This window comes from Passer domesticus, chromosome 2 (assembly GCF_036417665.1).
Source record: "Passer domesticus isolate bPasDom1 chromosome 2, bPasDom1.hap1, whole genome shotgun sequence".
NCBI lineage: Eukaryota > Metazoa > Chordata > Aves > Passeriformes > Passeridae > Passer > Passer domesticus.
Genome location: NC_087475.1, coordinates 86,955,199 through 86,977,510, shown reverse-complemented (window position 1 = coordinate 86,977,510; position 22,312 = coordinate 86,955,199). Strand labels below are relative to the sequence as shown.

Sequence of the window (22,312 nt, the reverse complement as noted above, 5' to 3'; positions counted from 1 at the left end):
GAGGTTTAAAAACTCCTCTCCCTTAAGTAAGTCAACACAGAAATCCTGCAGCTTTTTTAGGATTCATACTCATAATGGGAAGTTCTAACCCAGACCTGGCAGATTTTTAACATTGAGTTTATGAGTTTCTGGATTGCAGGTTCAAAACCTCACATTTGTAAAACAATCCAAAGTTGCCAGAAGAATCAGATAAGGATAATAATAATGAATTCCACATTCAATTTGTAGAAAAATTATCCACCACCTTGCTTATTTAAATTAGTGAAGCTATCATTTCAATTAGTCTTTTCACTAATAAAAATTAGGAGGCGGCCTCCCTCCTGAAGGCCAGGGAGTTGAAGATATTTAGTCTTGACTTTAGTTACCCAGTGCTTAGAAACCACTGCAATACAGAAAAAGCTGATGTATTATGAAGAGGAACTCCAAAAAAATAGGTCAGATATAAAAAGAAACCAGCACATATTAGGAGATGGGGATTTTTTCTTTTTTTGTATCACTTCAAAAGATTCATAGGAGAGAGGTTTTTTTTTTTAAAATATCCTCATACTAAAAATTAGAATTTCATGTACAGTTCACAGTTCCTATCTCTTTTTCCATCTGTTACAGTCCCTTGAACATTAAAAACTCCTTCAGTTCACAAGAAGTATGCAGGAATTTTCAGTGACAGATTGTTCTTAAAACCAAGTAGACCATGCCTGACCCAGACATTAGAACAGAGTAAATGGCCTTGAGGAAAAATATTACAAGTCTAGTAGGAGATTGCATGTTAGTCTTGTGTAACTCAAATTATTTGCTGTTTAAAACAACAAAACAAGCAAATGACCTCTCTCTGCTCTCCACCAATTGCCAGTGCCAGCTTTATTGGCCAGCTTGTAATTGGCACAAAACCTTATGATATTCAAAAACATTATGGACAAGCCAAGCTGGGAAGTAAAAGAACCAGTCCCAGAGTTAGTCCAGGTTTTCAGGGACAGTGTTCATAATTTATGGGAAAGGCAAAATAAATTAAAAAAAAATAAAAGCCTACAAGAAAAGGGGCCTAAAAGAGACCTGCAAAGGGATTTTGACAAGGGCATGGAGTGATAAGACAAGAGGGGATGAATTAAAAAGAAGAGAGGGCAGGTTTAAATTAGCTATTAGGAAGAAATTCCTCACTGTGAGGGTGGTGGGGCACTGGCACAGGTTGTCCAGAGAAGCTGTGGCTGCCCCAGCCTTGGAAGTGTTCAAGGGCAGCCTGGATGAGGCTCTGAGGGACCTGGTCTGGTGGAAGTTATCCCTGCCTATGACAAGTAAGTTGGAACAAAATTATCCTTAAGGTCCCTTCCAACCCAAATAATTTTAGTATTCTATGATCCTGTGAAAAAAATGAGATGGATTAAATGTTACAGGATTAATCATTAGAAACAACATATCTACAGTACCTTATGTACCCTGAAACAACCAAGACAGGTTTAGTAGAAGAGATAAAATACTGTACTTTTATCTCCTGGCAAGATAGATCGGTAAAATCGATCCTTCCTCTTCTTTTCTTCTGGATTGGGAGGCAGAGGTTTTGAGCCATGGTTTAAAGTCCCAGGATCTTTGCTTCCTGAACCAATCATAGTGCTGGTATTTCTCATTGGAGGAGCAGGTGGTTTGTCTTCTGTTTCAACTCCATTGTTAGACATCTTCAGTTGGGGAGGCCGTTACTGGGAACTGGAAAAGAAAACAAGTTAGAAGCCATATTTATTTATTTATTGTAGACTAGAACCACACATTACCAAGTAAATCACAAGTAGGTATTTGCAGATGGACCTGCAACCTCAGCCCAACCATTAACCCAGCACTGCTGTGTACACCATTAACCATATGCCCAAGTGCCACATCCACAGGCTTTTTGAACTCTTCCAAGGATAATGATAGCAACACAAACCCAACATAAAAATTTGTGTCAGCACAACAAATTCTACTCAAGATCCCTTTTTTTTTTCCTATTAATAAGACTATACTTGAGCATTTGCATTATTGATCATTGAGAAAAGCCTGTTTCAGGGTACAACAAATTCTCAAGCAAACCATGGAGCAGAAGTGCAGGGTGAGAAGGTAAATATGATGTAGTGAAGAGTAAGGATACCTGAGAGGAGCCAACAAGTTTCTGAGTTTGTAATACCTCTCAGATCCATGCTAGTTCTCCTAAAAATTATGTCAAAAGGTTTGCATCAGTCTCCAGCACAGCACAACACAGAGACTGAAGTTTGTACTCAAGAGTTTTGATGCAGCTGCTCAGGCTCCTTTGCTAAAAAGCTGCTGAGAGGGTTCAGAAGCAGAAATGGCCACAAAGCCCTGAGCTGTACCGACTCCTTGCAACTCCAACTGCAAGGAAGCTGATTGCATTTTTTTCTGTTGGGAGGGTCAAACGAAACTAGATCCCCAACACACACTTAAATCCATAAGTAAATAATCCCTGCTGTGCAGATTTAAAGACGGAAGCTTGGGAACAGGGTAATAGATTATTCTGCAACAGCTAACTTGTTCCACCCAAATGAGATCAGCATTACTCCAGGCACAGCCCGGCTGCAGCAAGATCCTTCTGGAAACTAGAATTCATCTGCACTATGTTTTCTTTCAAAAGTAAGTTGGGAGTTAACTGCTGAATAAAGACCAAAGTGGGAACAATTTCTGTTTGGGTGGAAAAAGCAATTCAACAGCTTTACCACTTTCAGAGGCAGTAAGGGAAGTTGTTTCACTCAGGGAGAATTACAGGGTGGCAGAAAGTCAGAAGCTGTTTGCTCTCTGCAAGTAAGAAGTTTAGTTATAAAGCTGAGATCACTGCTGACTGGCCAGGGAGCCACTTTCCATAGGCTGGACTCAGTGTGACACTGAGTCACACTGAACAGATCTCACCAGCACACCACAGTCCTATGGCCACGCAGCACCCAGCCAGCCTTCAAAGTCTTCCTTAGCCAAGCTACTGATCCTCAGTGTAACTGGCAAGCTTTGGACCCAGAGCACACTGCTCTCACTGCTGTGGGGAACTACGGCAGGCAAACACTGGCCACAGAAGTCACTCAACAGCAATGTGCCAGATTTTGCCAAGAGCAGAGTTTCCCTGTCATCTGCCAAGCCATGGCTGGCCTGCAGCTCCACCTTTGCTTCCACTTGATTGATTCCCAGTTTCTTCACAGTTGACCTTAAATGGGAGGATTGGCAGTGTTGTACAGCCTGCAAGGCTTTGGGCAAGTCTTCACACACAGGGAACTTTATAAAAGGTCTGACCCTAGCCCCATTCTCTTTCCAATACACTATGCAAAGGAATATTAAATGACAGACTAGCATTTGGGGATTGTTTTTAATGGTGGGACAGCTTTGGCATTTGGGAGGGGTGGGGGGAAATTATCTGTGCACTTGTCTGGGCGTGTCCTCGCATGTGCCCTGTGCATGTCCCACCACTCACACTTCAGCCTCATGCCATTCTCGGGTATAAAACAGAACTAAGTGACAGCTGGAGTGCCAGCCATAAAGTGGTTGGTGCAAATGAATACTCTCCCTGCCTAAGCAGTGGAAAAAAGTCGAAGCTAAAACCCAACTGATAATTTTGGCAGCCACTGCTGCACAAGTATCTTGTGAAACATGAAGATACTGAGGCCTTCCTGATGGGCTTTGCACATCACAGTGTCAGTGGCTGGAACTGAACTGGCACAACTAAACCATTCAAAACAACCTAAGCAGCAGTGTCCCATAAAAGATGCAGTCTCTGCTTTGATCTTATTTAACTACAAAAGAACAAATTGCCAGGAAGGTGCTAGGAATATACTGCAAACAGAGAAGCAGAAAGAAAAGGAATGTTAGCAACCCTGTGCCTGCCAAACAGACCTCCCCAAGAGTGGCACCACATTTGCTGCTCTAACAGCCTGATTTACCCCCAGCAGGGATTTGAATAAAGTTGCATCCAAAGATTTCCCCATCAGCCAGACTTCCTGGAGCTGCAGGCATGGCTGGGATGGAGACTGACTCACTTCTGGGTCCCTCTCCCACTGAGCAGAGAGCTCAGTATACCTGCTGTCAGAGGCACAAAACTAAACAGGGAGGAAAGACTAAACAGAGTAAAGTTTACTAAGTTGGGGAATGGATGCAACATCAGACCGAAATAGAGCAGTATGTGGCTCCAGGCTGAAGAAAAAAGTGAGAAGAATAAAAAAAAAAAAGCCCCAGATTACAGCCAAAGGCTGGGCTAGTGTTGGGAGGGAAAAAGGAACATAAGGAAAAAAAACTCAAAAAAAAAAAAAAAAGAGTATAAAAAAGATCTCTGAATGTCAAGCATCCTCCCTCTCAGTTCCACCAGTGCAAAACCCCAGGGACATCTGCTCTCAGTTTCTTCAATGTAAGAAAATTTTTCAAAATCCCTCAGCCAGAAAGGATAGCTCACAAGTGAATTACTGTTTTACCGCAGGGATAGAAACTAGCAATACAAGCTCTTGTTTATGTTACATTATTCCCTGAAAGAGAAAGTAACTGCTGAGAAGTTACATAGTTTTACAAGAAATATTGTTTCACACCTATTTGATAACTGCACCTTTGCTGTAGGCAAAGCCTATAGTACACCCTCTCATTTTCCCTCCATGACTCAAGTTCACAGACCTTTCTTTTCATCAGAGTCTTATGTTTGGAGTTACATTAGCTGTTTGGAGATGGGGGAGTGAGAGAAACCCCTTGATCCATAAAACTAAGAGACTCAAATTCCACAGAAGTTACCCCCTGTAATAGCTGCACTAGAGGGTTCCCAAAAGCCTTGTGCCACTATATATTTAAAGGGGAAACTAAAAACCTGCTTGAGTGAATCTCCCCACTGCAATACAGAGGTCATATGCAAGATCATTATACTTTCAACTTCTATTGGCTTCAAAGTAGGTAGATGAAAGCCTCTTCTGACAGAATTATACCCCCAAGCCAGAACTGAGAGCCCAGAGTCATGCCAAGTGGTTACAGAGGTACCCATCTCCCTCACTGCAGCCCAGCTGGCTGTGCAAATTCTCTTCTTCCTAAAATAATCTTCTGCCAATTCACAAGTAAGCAGGCTTTAAACAAACCCCCTCATGTAGGCTCTGCTCAAATTGAGAGCACCAGGCAATCTCTTCCCCAGCCGGCAGAACATCAGCGCTAGGCCACTGAAATGAGTCACCCAGCTCGGCACAATCCATTCCAACAGGAATGCAAAGCATCGCTGCACTGAGTTATTTCCTTCTTCACACCAGTACGACTCTGCCTTGAGAAATCCATCTTAAGTTTCCACGCTGTGATTAAGTGAACAGTGGAAGCAATGAAACAGTTCATGAACTTTTCAGCCAGAGTCAGATGAGGGAATACATTTTAGCTGCAGACACAATTATTCTCAACTACTACATATATTAAAATACCAGCACTCAAACCAAACTCCGTAGACACCACTAGGAAGGCATAGCTGTAATGTAGGATTATTGTTTCTGCAGACATTTGAGAATACTGAAAGTTTGAGTTGTTTCAGCATACAGAAATCATGAAAAGTTTTATTACATACTGCAATCTGTGACTGCTGTAGTCAAGTTATGGTTGCCTTCAATGCACCCCTGTCCCTTCCCATCAACTTTTGCAGCCCATTAACTACATATCAGTGCCTCAGACTCAACAGAGTCCAACTGCAGACAGGAAAAAGACAGACATAAGATAGAACAAGCAGAAGTACTGAAGAGAACACAGCACCCACAGATGCCAAGAGCGGCATCCAAGAGCTCAGAGGTCATTCACAGATGCAAAGATCCATGCAGATTTGCTGATCTTTGTTAAGAAGATATAACGCAAAGGACAATCACAGAATCATCAAGTCTGAGCATTAACGCAGCACCATTGTGTTAACCACGAAATCACATTCTCAAGTGCCACATCTGCATGCCTTGGAAATCATGTTTATGCCTAAACTACAGGCATAAACTGTAGTACAGGCACAGCCTCCTGAGACATTCACCTCGCAGAGTGGGACCCAAAAGTAGGTGGGACATTCTGACCCTACTGTAGCACACACACAAGCAGAAAAAAGAGAGAACAAAGACCCTCTATGTATGTAATTTTTCCTTCCACTTAACTTAAGCACATCATTTGAAACCTGCTGCTCCACACTGAACTCTAGGTTTCTATCAAGCTGCTTGTGTTCTCTTTGCATTCCTTAGCAAGACTGACAGATGACTGATTGCTAAAGCAGAAAGCAATTAAAAAGTCAGAAAGGCTGAAACCTACGCTACAGTAGATGCCATACAGATAACTACGTCCAATGCATACTAATTGCAGGAGTCAACATGAAAACTCATAAAAGAGACATCTATAATTCAGGCAGTCTGGCAAGAGAGTAGCTGTAAGTTACTCACTACAACTTACAGAAGAATAAACTATATTAAACAAGATGGGGAGGAAGAAGATGCTCAGCAACCGCTCTTTCCTCTCTGCCTACTACCAAAAGGAAATCTCACATTTTTGCAGGACAATAGTATTCTATTGTTGGCAAGGTGAGGAAAGGGTGTCTTGCCCACAAAAAAAAAAAAACAAACATAGAGAGACAGAGAGAATCTTGACCTTTAATTGAGTTGATCCTGATCACAACAAGTGTTTTACCTCTGCACCAGTATTCCTGCATCCTTCCACCCCGTGGCTAGAAATTGCTTGTGTGCACACACACACACACAGTTAAAATCACCTCCTTCATCCTCACACTGCCCTGGTGAGAAAGGGCACAGGCTGTGCCCTGCCCTGTTCAAACACATTGCAAGCAGCAGATTCCCTCCCTGTGTGTCACGCTTCCATGCAAACCCCAGCAGAAAAAGTAACATCAGAGTTTACCAGCTGGGTTTCCACACAGGATGAAAAGACAGTAATTCGTTTTTTATTACTTTATGTGGGACTAAGTCTCAAACACCAGTCTCACGCTGAAGGAAAGGCACCCCACGCCTTCTACCTGAAAAAGAGGCAAGAGGTGTCTTCTTCCTCCACCCAACACCAGATGGGACCTGGAACACATGCTGTCACAAAAAAGGCAGCTGCAACACACATACTCTGAGGGAGGAGAGACCAATCACTGCATTTAGAGATGATTAAAAAAACCCTCAGAAACCCGAGCACGGAGCTGTCTCCCCAACCAGTTACTGCACAGCTGAGCTCTGTGTAAATGTGCCAATTAAACCAAAAAAGCCAAGGACCAGGAAAGCACCAGCCCAGACCCTGCATTTACATGTAAACTACAACAAAAACAAAAAAATAACAACAGATAAACAAATAACACAAACCTCCAACAGACTAAACAACGGGTTTGCATAAAGTTTTAACAAATAATTACAAAACAGCAGTGTTTGCTCATGTCTTTTTAGAACTTACCTGTTAGATCCCTGCAGGTGCTGCCAACACCTAAAGACGCAGATGAAATCTCTAAATTAAGTGAAAGAATAATCTCTCAACATCAGTGTACACGTAGAAGAGAATGCATCCACTGCTACAGCACGGGTGGGTGGGTGGGTGTGAGGAGGGGGAAGGGAGACACCCTCATGGCAGATGGCCAACTACCAGTTGCAGTCTTGCTCCACTGCCAGCATTATTTCCATAGTGCCAGACATAAAGGATGACTGACCGCTTACAACTCAACAGGAAAAGCTAGGCAATCCCATGGCTTGGAATTTTAAAAGCCAAAAGTCTGGACTGTCCATTTAAAAAAAGCCTTTAATTCAACCCCAACAGTTTGGCTAAATGCAAGGTGAGATTCCCTAGTCCAGATTTTGCAGGAAAATATGAACATTCCTGCACTGGGCAGGAGAGCTGCAAAATCTGTCCCTGGGCAGATATCCATGCTAACCCATCCTGCTTCACAGATACACCGCTAAAGAAGAACAGACTAATTATAACCACTCGATTCCTAGCAACAGAGTTCTCCTTTCATTCAAGTTAAGGAAGCTTCTTTCTGTTTTGCTTGAAAGAATCAAGGCCCAGCATTCACCAGCTTCCACAGTGTGGGCCCATGCATGACCACTGTGACAGTAACCCAGGCACACTGAGGGTTTCAGAAGCACTGAGGCAGGTCAAGCCCTTTTCACCACATAAGGGTTGAATCCAAAACCACAGAGAGACAATGCCAGCTTAAATTGCCGTGTTTAGACTTGGCTTCAGCTGTTGCACAAATAAATGGCCATGCCAAACAATAACGACTTCACAATCAATGCCAGCTATGCCCAAGCACCAGGAACACATGATGAATTCCCCTTAATTGTGCTCGAGTACTCAAACTTGGAGACCTGCAGGGATCAGCTCTGGCTGATCCCATCCCTGGGCAGCAGCCTCCTCATTTTGACTGAGCATTTACCCACTCCTAACAGTGCTTTTAAACAGCCCAGGAGAAGTAAATGTCATCCATATTCAAGAAGAAAAAAAAAAATCCAAGCTGCAACACAAAGAACCAAGAGTATCGTTTTTAAAAGTTCTCAGCCCACAAATCATCCTCCTTGTTTCCTCATCTCCAGAAGAGTTGCCTCCCCTCCCCCAGCCTACATGCCTGAACAAGCAAGTTTGCTGTTACAGATGTCAGGACAGGCTCCCTTTTCCAGCACAGCAGAGAGCAGCCTTGGCTCCGGCTCTGCTTTTGCTCACAGGAGGGCAGGGCTTCAACCATACAAGTCAAAGCAGTCACTGGAGTCGGAGCTTGCTAAGCAGGGTGGGAAAAATAAAGGCCTCTTATATTAAAGCATATCCAAAGCCCATATAAGCAGGTTTCCTGGAGGAAATCTGTGCTCCGGAGGAAATGACTAGATGCAGCATAAAGAGAATATATTAATGCACACAGTTAAACCCACCCCCACTACTCTTGCCTAAGTTACTTGGCTCAGAGTCCTAACTACACATTAGCAGCAACAGCAACTGAGAGCAGCCAAATCATTAATCATTTTTCCATTCAAAAGTTTCCAATGCAGGAAGATGGACATGGAGCACAGGGCTCAGAATTCAGCCCTGCTATCTCCCAATGTGAAATAATTCCCAGTACAATGTATTCACACTTTAAATACATGTTTTGCAAATGTTAGCATTTGCAAAAACTGCACCTTTTTAAATCCAGAGATCTGTCATTTAGCAATGGGGGTGGGGGTAAGAAACATATAAGAAAACAAGAACGTTGTCAGATCAAGTCAACGACATCCCACAGGCACAAAGGACACCGCAATGCAGTGGTTAGCAAAAAAAGCCACGGTACATAAATAGATAAAAGTTTACATTAACCTGTAAAAGCTCAGTTTTTTTCTGAGGTGAAGAAACACTGAGACACAGAGACCTGCAAGGAGGAAACCAATGTTCTTAAAAGCAAAACTCATTCAACTCCTTTGCTGCTGGGAAAGTAAAGAGCATGAAGACAACCCAATTATCATTAGTGAATGAAACCACCCAAGACCCTCAATTAGACTGAGGGGAAAATGCCACAACAGTTCAGTGCTAATTGGAAATGCAAACATTTATCATCAGAGTAGTTCTTGCTCCTGTGTATAGCTCCATTGTGCTCATTGCAGCTAATGACAGTAGGAAGCCCAGTGCTCCATAGTATTTATGTAATGACTGGCAAAACTGTCACATTCCCTTAATTGCTAGCCAGCATTTTCATACTGGCAGTAGATTTCAATTAAATAAAATCACAAAGATTGGTTCAGTTTCATGTTGCTTTGTTAAAAGTTTTGGTTCTTCAAAGCTGGGAATAGAAGGGAGAATGAATAGTTCTCCAAAGACAGAATAAGCTCTGCATCAAATATGAGGTTTTTGTAGACAAACTGAACTTAGAGGCAAGCACCATCAAATACCCAGCACTGCAAGACCTAATTTAATATCAGTGAAGACAAGAAATTTGAGAACTGCACATAAATCTGCTTCAGGTTTACAGTGATTACTCCTTCAAGTGCAATCCATTAAATGCTCTATGAGCAGTTCACTTACGAGGCAAAATGAAAAAGCCTAAGGTGGCTTGTGGTTTCTACCCTAATTAAACTGTCACAGTAGTCTTTTGCTGCAAGAACACCACCTCTGTGTTTATAATTATATACTATCTAGCAAAACTCCCTATTCTGCCTGCTTTGATTCCAGAACATACAGGAGGAGCCATAGTGGCAAGGTCTCACATCCCTACACTTCCTTACTTGTACCAAATGCGCTGCAGAGCACTAACTAGCCCATTAAGAATCATCATCGTTTAATTTAATGAGCAGCAGTTTGTTTTTAGGAAGCACCATCAAGCCTTTTATCACATCATTTACTCAGATTCCAATCATACTTACTGTATGTCAGTAGAGAAAAGAAAGCTCTATAGGACGGGCACAAAGGAACTGCTGTTTCTGCAATATATTACAACCAAGTCTGCATTAGCGCTCAGTTAAATAAAGCCCATGAGCCAAGTGAACTATTTTTACTCCACTGAACAAAAGGAAGTATAACAACATCATTTATTACAGTGGCAGGCCCATTTTAAGGCACTATGTAATTAGGAGTAGGAGTTAATTGCAAGGCTAGATATAGCAGGCAAGGTTTTCCTCAACATCTTTGAGCAAGGCTTTTCTGGGGCACAGATATTCTTACCCTCTGTTCTTGTTACAGTGACCTAAGCAGCTTTCAGTAGGATGCATGGATCTTCACTGCTACCTATTTAAAACTCATTCTTTCTCAAGAAGCAGCAGCACTGCAGCCATAAAACCCAACCCAGAGGAGACTGACTGAGCTCCCATTCACAGCCCTGTCAGCATCTGAAGCAAGTGACTTGCTAATTTCCATCCAATTCCCAGTGGACAAGCATCTACATCATACAATTAGCAACAATATGAACCGCACATTCAGCAGAATTGGGATTTCACTGATGGATGGATTTCGATGGATTGCCAGTATGCATGTTTTATTCATCTCAAGACTGCTTTGTCAGGTTGTAATTTGTCCTTTGTGTGGTTAAAATGCTAAAAATCTTTATATGGCCACTACTGGACAGATCTATAGACAAGGTTGTAACTTTGCCAATAGGTAGATAAAACTCAACTGATTTCCAAAATGAAGACAACAACCAAAGGCAGATGCTCTAGGAAGTTGTATGAGTTAAGGTATTTTGTTCAGTACAGTATTCCCTCCCATTGCTTTGAGTCATCTTGCTCAAATCCTACAGCTACTTGCTCCTAAGGCCACCAGCATAAGAACTAGGAGAGCAGAGCATGCAGCAATTCCAGGTGCAGTTTTCTGATCATCCTCCCCAAATTTCAGCAATTAAGAGTCAAGAATGTTTACAGCAGGCTGTCATAGAGGTATGGTGCCTACCCACAACCCAAAGCTCTCTCACTGTTTTGGCCACACAAACGCAGCACCCACCTCAGGTTACCTGACCACACTTGTTCTCTCCTATCCAAGGCAAGAGAATATAAAATGATACTTTAAATTCTGTAACTAGCACACCATAATTTCTCCTCTCACCTCTACAGTAACAGCTGTTTGCTAAAAATACTCCAGATATGAACAGGGCAGCAAGTTTTGGAAACAGCTATTTCACAGCTCTCAAGAAATCCCAGGTTTGGTTCTTGAGCACATCCAGGAGCAATGCATGGGAATGCATTCCCAAAGCAATTTTTCCCCCTTCACACTTTTCCCAGGCAAGTGCTGCCTTCTTCTTTACTAATAATTCATACTCCTATTGTGGCACAACCTGCACTAACTCCATCTTTCCTGTTCTTACACTCATTGCAGAGGGATTCAGTGAAGTAAAATAGATTTGCTGGGGGAAAAGAGATCCTCCAAATCAATCCACTACAGAGCATGACCAAAACAGAGCTTAAGTGAACTGTCTCCTTTGCAAGCATGAGTTGCTTCTTCCACTCTTTTCAGTTGTTTCTTTTGGCCCAAGTATTCACAGAATCATAGAAAAGGCTTGGGTTGGAAGGGCCTTTAAAAATCAACTAAGACCAGCCTCTCTGCCATGTGCAGCAATTCCTCCCAGCAGATCAGGTTGCTCAGGGCCCCATCCAACTTTTTGTTCCATTCCTGGTTATTCTTGTACCACTGGTATTTGCAGGTGCTCATTCACAGCCTCCCAACATACATGGCATGTTTGGCTGCTTTTATTTCTAAGAAAAAATCTCTTCAGGCTGGAAATAACTCTTGTTTTCCTGTGAACACTCTTCAATGTACATCTAGTTTTATCTGAGGAGCTTAAATATTCTACATGGACAAAAGTTTTGTCAGACTCTGCTACTCTATTAAAATGTTATAAAACCGACATCTAAACTTGTGGCCTTTTATTTTGTAAGGGCCCTTTTAGCTTTGAAATAAGAAGTTGGATTTCAGCCTAATATATATTCTTTAAACTTACAGCATGGTTTGAGTTTATATCCCACACAGGTAAAACTTCCCCAAAGGGTTTCCATTCGTAAAGATAATTAAAAATCTGCAAAAAGATAACGCTTTATTTCTGACAAAATGTAACCAAGGTATCTTAAGTAGAGTACTCAAATCCCAAGTCATTACTATTTAAAATGGGCTCTCAAAATGTAGTCCTAAGCAAATAAGCCTATAATTCTGTCATTTCAGTATCTTGTGCTGTCAGCAGACAGCTTCCATCTTAGATCTCAGATGATGTATTGTCTCCAACCCCTGGTCCACTGGCTCCCAACCTTTTCTTCCCCACAGAGCATCTGGACTCTGGGTATTTCCCTGAAGATTCATTAACTGCTTCTTCCTCAAAGGCTGAGATTATTGGCATTTTTCTCAGACTACATTTCTAACCATTTAAAAGACCTGTCAGGACAGAGAAATAAATACATACCAAAAAATAAAAATTCACCAGTCTCTCTGTCAAGACATCACAGGTAAAGGAAGACCTAAGTTTTCACTAATGCCTTTAAAGACCATTTTCTATCTTGCCTGCCTGTAAATCATTTACATAGCATTCCACATCCTCTTTTAATGCCAGTATCCCAAGGGAGAAGGTGGATTAGAATATTGATATCTTTAACATGGGAGGCAATTAGACCAAGAACAACAAACCAGAGCTGTAAGTATGCTCAAAACAATCCAGTTAGAACTCTATTTTAATTAAAAATAAGTAAAATAATCCCATTATGCCAAGAAATGTTTTAGGCATGGTTCCAATCCAGCACATCTTTTTCTTCAGTATTTTTGTTCCAAGCAGAGAAAGTGATTGAAGTAACACTGTAGACCACCAGAATGGTCTTTTCTGTACAGCCAATTCCTCTTCCAATGAGAGAGCTTGAGAAGATACAGAAATAAATGTTCCAATGTCAGTCAGCCACTTGGTAAGCCACTTAATAAAAGAAACAAAAAGAAACCTGCTGAAATAAAAGCAGCCTATATCACAGGCCACTGTGACCAGCAGGTAGAAGAAGGGGATTCTCCACTTCTGCTCCACTCTGGTGAGACCCCACCTGGAGTGCTGCATCCAGCTCTGGGGACCTCGGTGTTAGAGGGACATGGACCTGCTGGAGCGAAAATGGAAGAGACCAGAAAGAGCCTCAGAAGGCCAGAGCATTTCTGCTATGCAGACAGGCTAAGAAAGCTGGCATTGATCAGCCTGGAGAAGGGAAGGCTCCACAGAGATTTCAGAGCACCTGCCAGTACCTGAAGGGGCTACAATAGGGGTGGAGAGGGACTTTGGACCAGGGCATGGAGTTACAGGACAAGGGGGAATGGCCATAGGACAGAGGGCAGGTATACTGCAGATACCAGGAAGAAATTCTTTCCTGTGATGGTGGTGAGGCACTGAAACAGGCTGCCCAAGAAGCTGTGGATATCACATCCTTGGAAGTCTTCAAGGCCAGGTTGGATGGATCTTTGAGCAACCTGGCACAGTAGAGGGCAGTCCCCAAGGCAAGGGGTTGAAACTGGATGATCATTAGGGTCCCTTCCAACACAAGCCATTCTAGAAGTCTGTGAAATCCAGTTTCCCAGTCTTCATCCCACTACCTGCAAACCTCACCTCAAAGGGCACCCAATTCCTCATATTTCCCCCTTTTGCCTCCTTTGTCAAAAAGTAACACACACCTCTGCTACACCTGCACAATTTACATGGTCTTGCTTTTAAAAACCAGAGAAAATAAATATTTCCAATAGCATCTTTCATTTCTGGATTTGCTCTTACATGGTCTGCGGGGTCCTGCTGCATTACAAGCATTTTATCCATGGCAAAGACCAGCAGTACAGCAGCCAGAGGCAGTCACCTGCCCACATCACTGAAATGGGGAAGGGGACAGAAGGAGCAGGGCAGAGATTTGTCCTACAGAAGAGAGTGTGGATGTATAAACATGTATATCCACACACATACACGCAGATTTATGTGTGCATGTGTGTATATAACTTGCACCACCCAAGTTAACTCACTTATTTTGTTTACTCCCAGACAGTGAGCATGCATCATGTGATATGACCATTTATAAAACATAGTTATCCTCAAGTGACAAAGTTCTAAAAAGAAAAACAGTTGTGGAAAGTTATAAAGTACCACAGACTGCTCTAAATTAATATAATTTGGTATTGTGCATTTCCCAGTTATTTTTCTACGCATTCATACACCGGATCTTGTTTCCATTAACTGGAACCTATGTTAAATTATAAAATAAACTTATTCCCCAGAGGCATGTAAACAAGGCTGTTGCCCAGATCCATGTTGCCCTAATGCACATCAACCACTACTACCCACAGTACTGAAATATACTTGGGAATTAAATGAGAAAAAAAACGAAGACACTTCTTGAGGCCATTTCCTCTTCCAAGACACTTGTGGGTGGGTGGGCCCAGGAGTTTAGCAAAGGTTAACCTCACCAATTCCCTCCAGGCTGTGCTGAAGAAAGGAGATTAAAGGTCTTGCAATTCCAGAAATAGAAATCCTCCTTTGCAGATATTTTATTCTACCAGATCAACACATAGAAGACATTGGTGAGTCCCCAGACATCATCTGCACCCCTCCTTATCCTGCAGAGCCTTCCAGTCTGCCAAACTCAACCTTTCAATGCCTCTGGCTTCTTGGGAAGTACAGAAGATGTTGTCAACAGACAAAAGTAATGAAGTTCCTGAACCACCTGGACTATTGTCACATTATTTATTTTTAGCATTTGAGTGTGAAAGTCCAAGGAACTGATGGGTAGAACCAGGTTTTGCACATCTTGTGTTCTGTACTAAGACTAAACTTCATTGCAAAGCCCTCTTGCCTCTCCAAATATCCCTGGAAAATAAGGTAGGGTGGTTTTGAAGGTGGCTAAGCTATCTTAAGTGAGTAACAGACCTCCAAAAGCTTATGAGCTTTAAGAAGCAACTACTATGTTTCAGGGTGGTGAATGTGTACATGATTATGAAGAACTGGGGAGGTTTTCCTTATTACAGGCTTTCCACAGCCTTAAACTTTGAGAAACTCTGCCTAAAAAGACAAAAGCACACTTCTTGCTGCCAGGACAGGACAGGGGGGTAGACCCAGAGTAGTCTCCATGAAAGTGTAACAGAGGTGGGCAAATGACCCTTACACTCCAAAACAAAATCATTACAAAGCAGCAAGGTCTTCGACCCGAGAAATCCTTACAGGATACAGTCAGGAAGCTAGAGCAACTTGGCTTTGCATGCCTGCGGGATTAAGCACAGGCATTCAACACCACGCCACTGTTCTGCAGGATCAGGATCACCACTGGGCTGCAGCCTGGTGGTCACTAGAGCCAAAGCCCATCCCACCTACGCACACAAACCAGCAAGGAATATTGCGTCACGAAGCCACAGGACCATATGGCAAGAACACCTCTGAAGGTGCAATCAGGCAGCCGTGAGTGTAGCAAGCTGACAGAAGAGGCAATATTTGCTCTGAACCTTTTCTGTATCATTAGTGGTTGTGCTAATTGTGCTAAGCAACAGCAGCAGTCGCTCTGATGGGAGGGCTGAACAGGAGTGACACAGCTGTCAAATCCATTCAAAGAACTAAAGCCTTAAAAGTTCATCTTTTTGGGGGCAGAACAGAATCCATACAGCAAGATGCAGAGGATTGCAGCTTTTTCAGGGCAGAAAGTTCCAGTGAGCAAGTACAGCTGACGCAGACATTAAAAAACCAAATGTGTTTGCCTGTTTCTCAGGGGGATTTAAACAGCAGGTGAGTGGGGCTGGTCTGTGGGACATGACCCTTTCTTATTTCAGCTATTTAGATGCAAATTGTTCCCCCTCCCTCCCCCTCTCAACACCATCTGTTAGCCCAAAGGTTTAGACTGTGCCTAGGATGTAGGTTTTGGGGGAGGGGGATATAGATAAAGCATTGAGAGAATTTCGGTTGATGCCTCTATTTCCTCTAGGGCACAGTTTTGGAGAGAAAAAGAAAAATCACCTTGCAATACTATAAAATAACACTAGGACTTTTTCTGCATTCTACTGCACTTATTTTTACTGCCCCCATGGATTTCCTGCCCTAGAAAGCATTCCTTGTCCAGTTTTTGGCCAACAAACCACATTATATAGTGACATTTATAGCAGGTTGCTATGGTGTTAGCAAAGGGCAAGAGCTGGTATTGCATGAAGTATCAGAGAGTCGAGGAATGAAAGTCCTAAATAATAATAATGAAGTCCTTTACTACAAGGCACAGCATTTAATGTTCTGTTAGTGCTAATGAAGCTTCCTCATCTCTGTCTGACTTTCCCAAGTGAACAGCAATGTACTTTCTAGAACTGTTGAGAGATTTGATTCATTAAACACTTCGCCCAGGGCTCTAAATTCTTTATAAAGGAAAGATTATGGGTGGCAGCAGAGAATCCACTTTCAGGAAGTTTGAAGATGATACAGTATTGGAAGCTATGGCTAACAGACCAGGCAGGCCTGCTGCCACTCAGAGGGATGTGGACAGGCTGCAGAAATGGGCCAACACCAACCTTTGCAGTTCAACAAAGGAAAATGCAAAGCCCTGCTGCTCAGGAGCACACACTGGGAGCCAACAGACAGAAAGGAAGCAGAAAAAGCACAGAAAGGCCTGAGATTCCTGGTGGACATCAAGTTGGCCATGAGCCTCCAATGCACATTTGTATCAAAAAAGTTCAACAGCATGTGGGCTGCACTAGGAAAAACAACTTCCAGTAGGTCAAGGGAGGGGATCCTTCCCCTCTGCTCAGGGCTGGTGAGACAAATCTGGAGTGCTGGGACAAGTCCTTCCCTCCCCAGTACAACAGAGATGTGGACATACTGCTGAGAGTCTAGCAAAGGTCCACAAAGACAATTAAGGGACTGGAGTATCTGGCATATAAGGAGAGGCTGAAGGAGCTAGGACTCTTCAGCCTGCAGAAGAAAAAGTCCAGAGGAGTCTTATCAATGTGCATAAATACCTGATGGAGGTGTAAAGAAGATGAAACCAGGCTCTCTTGGTGGTATCCAGCAACAGGACAAGAGTCAGTGGGCACAAACTGAAATACAGGAAATTCCATTTAAATATAAGAACAAACCCCACAACAAAACCACACTTTTTTCTGGGTGGGAATGAGGGGAGATGGACACAAAAGCACAGGATTCAGAAAACCACAGGTTGCTCAGGAAGATAATGGGAATTTCTATTCTTGGGCATGCTCCAAACCCCACTGGACATGCCACTGAGCTGACTGTTTCAGCTGCCACCACATTAGGTGGGGAATTGGACTAGATTATCCACACAGAGGTTCCTGCCAGCCTACAATTCTGCAATTACAAGCCACACAAACTGACAGGGAGGCTTTAAAGGAAAGAGATACACAAGATCATTCAGACTACTTGTATCAAACATGTTTTTACTCCTCAGCATCCAAGCCCCCGGTTTAGTGATGAAGACAAAAGTGGTTGTGACAATCTTGAGCAGAAAACCAACAGAAGAGTTGGGATCAGTACCACAACACTCTCATTATGAATTTTAGTGTGTGGAGTACAGTTCCAGCACTTGGGAGATGCCAGCTCTTGTCCCGTTCTCACAGACCTCATTTGTGATCTTGGAGGCACAAGAGGGAGAGAAAGCCAAAGTACTTCTTGTCTGCTCATCCCTCCCCCTATCAATCACTTCTTTAGAGGAAAGGCAATTCAGGTAGCAAGAGAGCACACAGCATGAGATGAATCTCTTCCAGGTGCTTCTGCAACTTCAGCTAGCACAAGAAACATTTTCAGGAAGAGAAAAAAAGGAAAAACAGAGCTGTGTACACAATCCAGAGGGGGAACACAGTGGTTAAGAGGGGCATGGAAGTATTTGAAAACACTTCTTCCCCCTTGGAGTCCCAGTGATGGGATGGAAGAGCCCTCCTGAGTTTGAAGTATGAATAGGCAGTGACCACCTAAGGAGAAACAGGCAAGAAAAACAATTCAGTGTGGGCTTCAGAGCCTCAGCCGCAAATGAGCAAGTTCTTGGGATGCCCTTGCGTAACATTTGAGGCTGACATCAAGTTGGGTTCAGTCAGACTTTAATTTTGATGCTCCACTGAGGTGCAGGAAAGGAGCTCTTCAGCTGGGAAGACCTTCTGCCAGCTAAGGTTTGCACAGCAACATTTTCTGAAGGGATTTGGGCCTTTTTTACTGTTGAAATATTGTTTGATTTTCTTAAGTGCTGCCAACACAAACACAACATCTTCCCTCTTTCTTGCATAGAGTGAGATGAAGCCAGAAAAACTTATGATCTCAATCACTTGGTGATAGTCAGGAAGTTCAGGTACCTACTTTCAGACTCTTGACTTCTAAAATACATTTAATTCAATTTTGCTGGAAAGCAATATACTGACAAAAGTTGCAGGGATTTCATAGAAACATTCTCCTAAAAAAATAAAAATCAGTTATCTGAGCAAAAAAATTCAATAAATTTATGCTGGTAATTTGAAATAATTAAAATTTTTCAATTTAAAATACATTAAAAATGGGGTTATATATTCTCCATTTATGAAAAGTAGAGTTTTCAGAACATCAGTGTTTCCTCTACAGAATGAGTGCCTTCTTCATGCACTGTTCTAAATCACCAGGTAATTTCTGTTTCCAGATCTCTGGCATTTCACCAGCACTACTGAGAATCTAAAGAACAGTTACTGGAAATGTTTTGGGTTAACCAACTTCTTGTTCACAAATCTCAGCACATGTTCAAACTTCAAGGGCTGCAATCCTGCAGTTTGATCTCTAGTACAAGAGAGAGGCATCAAGTCTCAGTCTCCTTGACTTTTAAAGGACAGAAAGGTCATCTGTAATAGCTGAGGGGTACTTGGCCTTAATGCCAGCAAGCCACCCACTGAAAAGAGTGGGAGTTTAGCCCAAATTAGGATTTCAGGATTTATCCCTGTAACACTTCCCACACAGTACTACCTGTCAGCTTTTGGAAACTGGCAAAATGTGAGGGACATGCCAACACCATCCCAGATGAGGTTTCCAAGGGTGTGTTTTGTAACAACTGAATTCAACCAACACCAGTCTGCATATGCACATATTCTCACAACTCCAAGGGGGTTTAGCATGCTGATTTTAAAAGCACAGTGGCTAAAAACACCTCTCAGATAGCTATTCAATGCCAAATAAACCACACTTTAAAACAACCCCAACCACAAAGCAGTTGCATGCAGGGTATCATTTAACTTGTGCAATAATACCCCCACCTTCAGATGCTTTTCTAGAACTTTTTTCCAGCACCCAAATCCCTATCTTTTCCCACCCAATACCTCCAGAACTGCCCTAAAATAGCTACTGCCATTCCCAACACGACCTGGGACAAGGTGGATGGGTTTACAGACAGGAGTCACTGAAGTCTGAGACCAGTTTCTGCCCACACAGTGCCTTTGAACCAAAATCTAATGATATTAATGCTCAGGAAACCAGTTTACCACTGGCTGATGAACTTTACCATCCCTGTGCCACCCTTAACTGAGCAAATATTGACCAGGAAGTATGTGCCAGAGCTGAGGGCTTCTCTTGAGGGAAGCATGTCTATGAGCCCTGTTCAACCCATCCTGGCCTTGATCCTGCAGGGAGCTGAGGAACTCAGGTATTCCAGGGGCCAAAGGCTTTGTACACTATCTCTGCCCTGAATGGGGGGTCTGGGTCCTGCCCAAAGCCCCTGGTTTTACAGACAACAGCATAAGGTCTGTAGCATCCAATTATTTAAAAGATCCTTTATTTGGATCCCTGGAGGCACCAGGGCTTTGCACAAGACAGAGTCAACACCTGGGGTGCAAGTCAGATTATATTCTTTTAAATAACCAATACAGCAACTGGGATACAACAGGTAAGAGGAACAGCCTCCTCAATTACCACAGCATCTCCCTGGCAGCAACCAATGGAAAATAACCCAAACAAATGATTAAAAAAAAAGTTTAAAAGACAGTCAAGGACAGTGGGGCTTTCAGAGACTGAAACATGACTCATTTTGGAGCAAGAGCACAGCTAAGTAGACACATTGCTGAAGAAACAAGACAGGTACCACTCTAAAAGCATTAATTAGTTAGCAAATGACAGAAAACTTCCACAGGTTATGTGGTAGGCTTGCATTTTTCCCTGAAACTAGTCATTTTTAAGAGGATCCAAATGCAGGAGAAATAAAGAAGCCTGACTCAAAGAATAAAAAAAACCAAACCACCAAATCAAATAGAAAAAAAAAAAATCCCATAGTTGTCATGCTTATGACTTACATTCTCTAGACAGGAAAACTTTGGAGCAGCAAAAGCCTCTCTGCCCTTCACTTCACAAACCCTTGATATCATAATCACATTTTTAAAATATTGCCTTCTTGAATGATGCAGATTAAAAGGCCTAAGTAATTCTCTGCCATACTATTGAAAACCAGACACCAGCACGAAACAGCATTTATGATATGCAAGGCCACTAAACTATTACTTACAGTGCAATAAATTGTATCCACACAGATACCACTGTCACTGCTCAGCATAAAACTGAGGAAAGTCCTCATTCCTGGCCTCTGGGGTTTGAGTGAGAGAAGCTGAACTGTTGCTGCTTGGAGCAGGGTTTTGTCCTGCAGAAACTTCAGTATCTCAGCTAACACAGCAATTGTCCTGTAATTATCATGCACACTTTATAGTCAGTGGAACGAAAGGGAACTTCCACTTCAAAAGTACTTTTTAAGGCAAAAACAGAGGACGGCTTTTCACATGATAACTGGGAAAGGATAGGGAGAGAAGATCGTGCACTTTTTATGGGTCAGTAAAGCTGTGCTGAAACAGCTGTGGCAGAGGATGGTCATGGAAGACCAGGGTTCATTTGCCACACCAAAAGTGGGTTTACTTTCCCAGAGTTAATACACTTGTCAAACACTCAGAGACAGCCCCAAACGAGAAGGCAGCCTGACAAGACAGAACAAGACACCCAGCTGGCTCCACAGCCTAGACAAAAACTTGCTTCTCTGAAGCTTGTATATTTTCCCTTCTTCTTCCAGAGTTAAAATTGGAATGGTATCAGTTCCTTTCCCAAATGGAAAGCAGTCAGAGAGCAGACCAGATTTTAAAGCTTTCTAGCAACTACACAGATCAGGCCACCAGAGCTTGCTGCTTACATGTCTGTTCTCAGGGCATCTGCAGGATAGTCCTGGGATCAGAGCAGAGCTACAGTTGGATGCTCTCCAGAGGTATTTTGGGAGAACAGAATCAAATTGCCACACAAACATAATTGCCAAGTTTCCATCTACTGTTTCAGCAATTTGCTTGACGCGTTTAATTTCAGAGGAGAGAGTGGAAGAGTAATATGTTGTTTTTATTAATATGTCCAAATTCCTTAACACAGCATTCATATATTTGGTATGGTGCAGGACTCTTTCAAGCTCTGCTTTTGATAACAGAAAGCATTACAAATTCTTCATGCTGCCTGGAAAAAATATTTGGATAGACTGAGTTTAGGGCAGTCATTGAGATAGGCACAAAGCAACATTCTTAAATTACCTATTTAAGCTACCTATAAAAATCTACAAATCTGGAGCAGAGAATTTTGGTCCTCTGCTTTCTTTTCAGCAGTCCATTCAGAAAGCCAACCTTCCAGACACCTCTTGAACATCTAGTCTCTTCTTTACCTGATGCTTTCAATTCCTGTGGCCCACACAGAGCTAACTCATGTAGGAAGACTTCCCTGCCTTCCACCCCACAGAATTTAAGAGAGGTTCAAATTCTGACCCTTTTGAAAAGCCTGTCCATGATCAGCATGTTTCTATGCTCCCATCACCAATTCATTGTCCATCCAGCTCTTGCCCATTGCACCTCTCCATTTCCAAGCTTACAGACATCTCACAGCATCCCAGAGAATATACCGGGATCATCTGAATGCATCAACATGCATTTGAATAATCTGTTAAACCCACAA

The 22,312-nt window shown here is 42.5% G+C and overlaps 1 protein-coding gene across 17 annotated transcripts in view; it reads right to left on the bottom strand.

The window, feature by feature from the left end:
• PAK1 (p21 (RAC1) activated kinase 1) overlaps positions 1-22,312 on the bottom strand; it is a 147,676-nt gene that overhangs the window by 77,327 nt on the left and 48,037 nt on the right. For 10 of the 17 annotated variants that reach the window (XM_064409787.1, XM_064409774.1, XM_064409781.1 and 7 more), the window contains one exon: positions 1,478-1,695. In XM_064409787.1, the coding sequence (XP_064265857.1) occupies positions 1,478-1,667 (190 nt within the window). In that variant the 5' untranslated portion in view covers positions 1,668-1,695. Of the gene's footprint in view, positions 1-1,477; positions 1,696-2,113; positions 2,173-7,374; positions 7,669-17,346; positions 17,425-22,312 lie in introns of those variants that run through there. The other 7 variants (XM_064409777.1, XM_064409778.1, XM_064409775.1 and 4 more) reach the window with 4 other exon arrangements.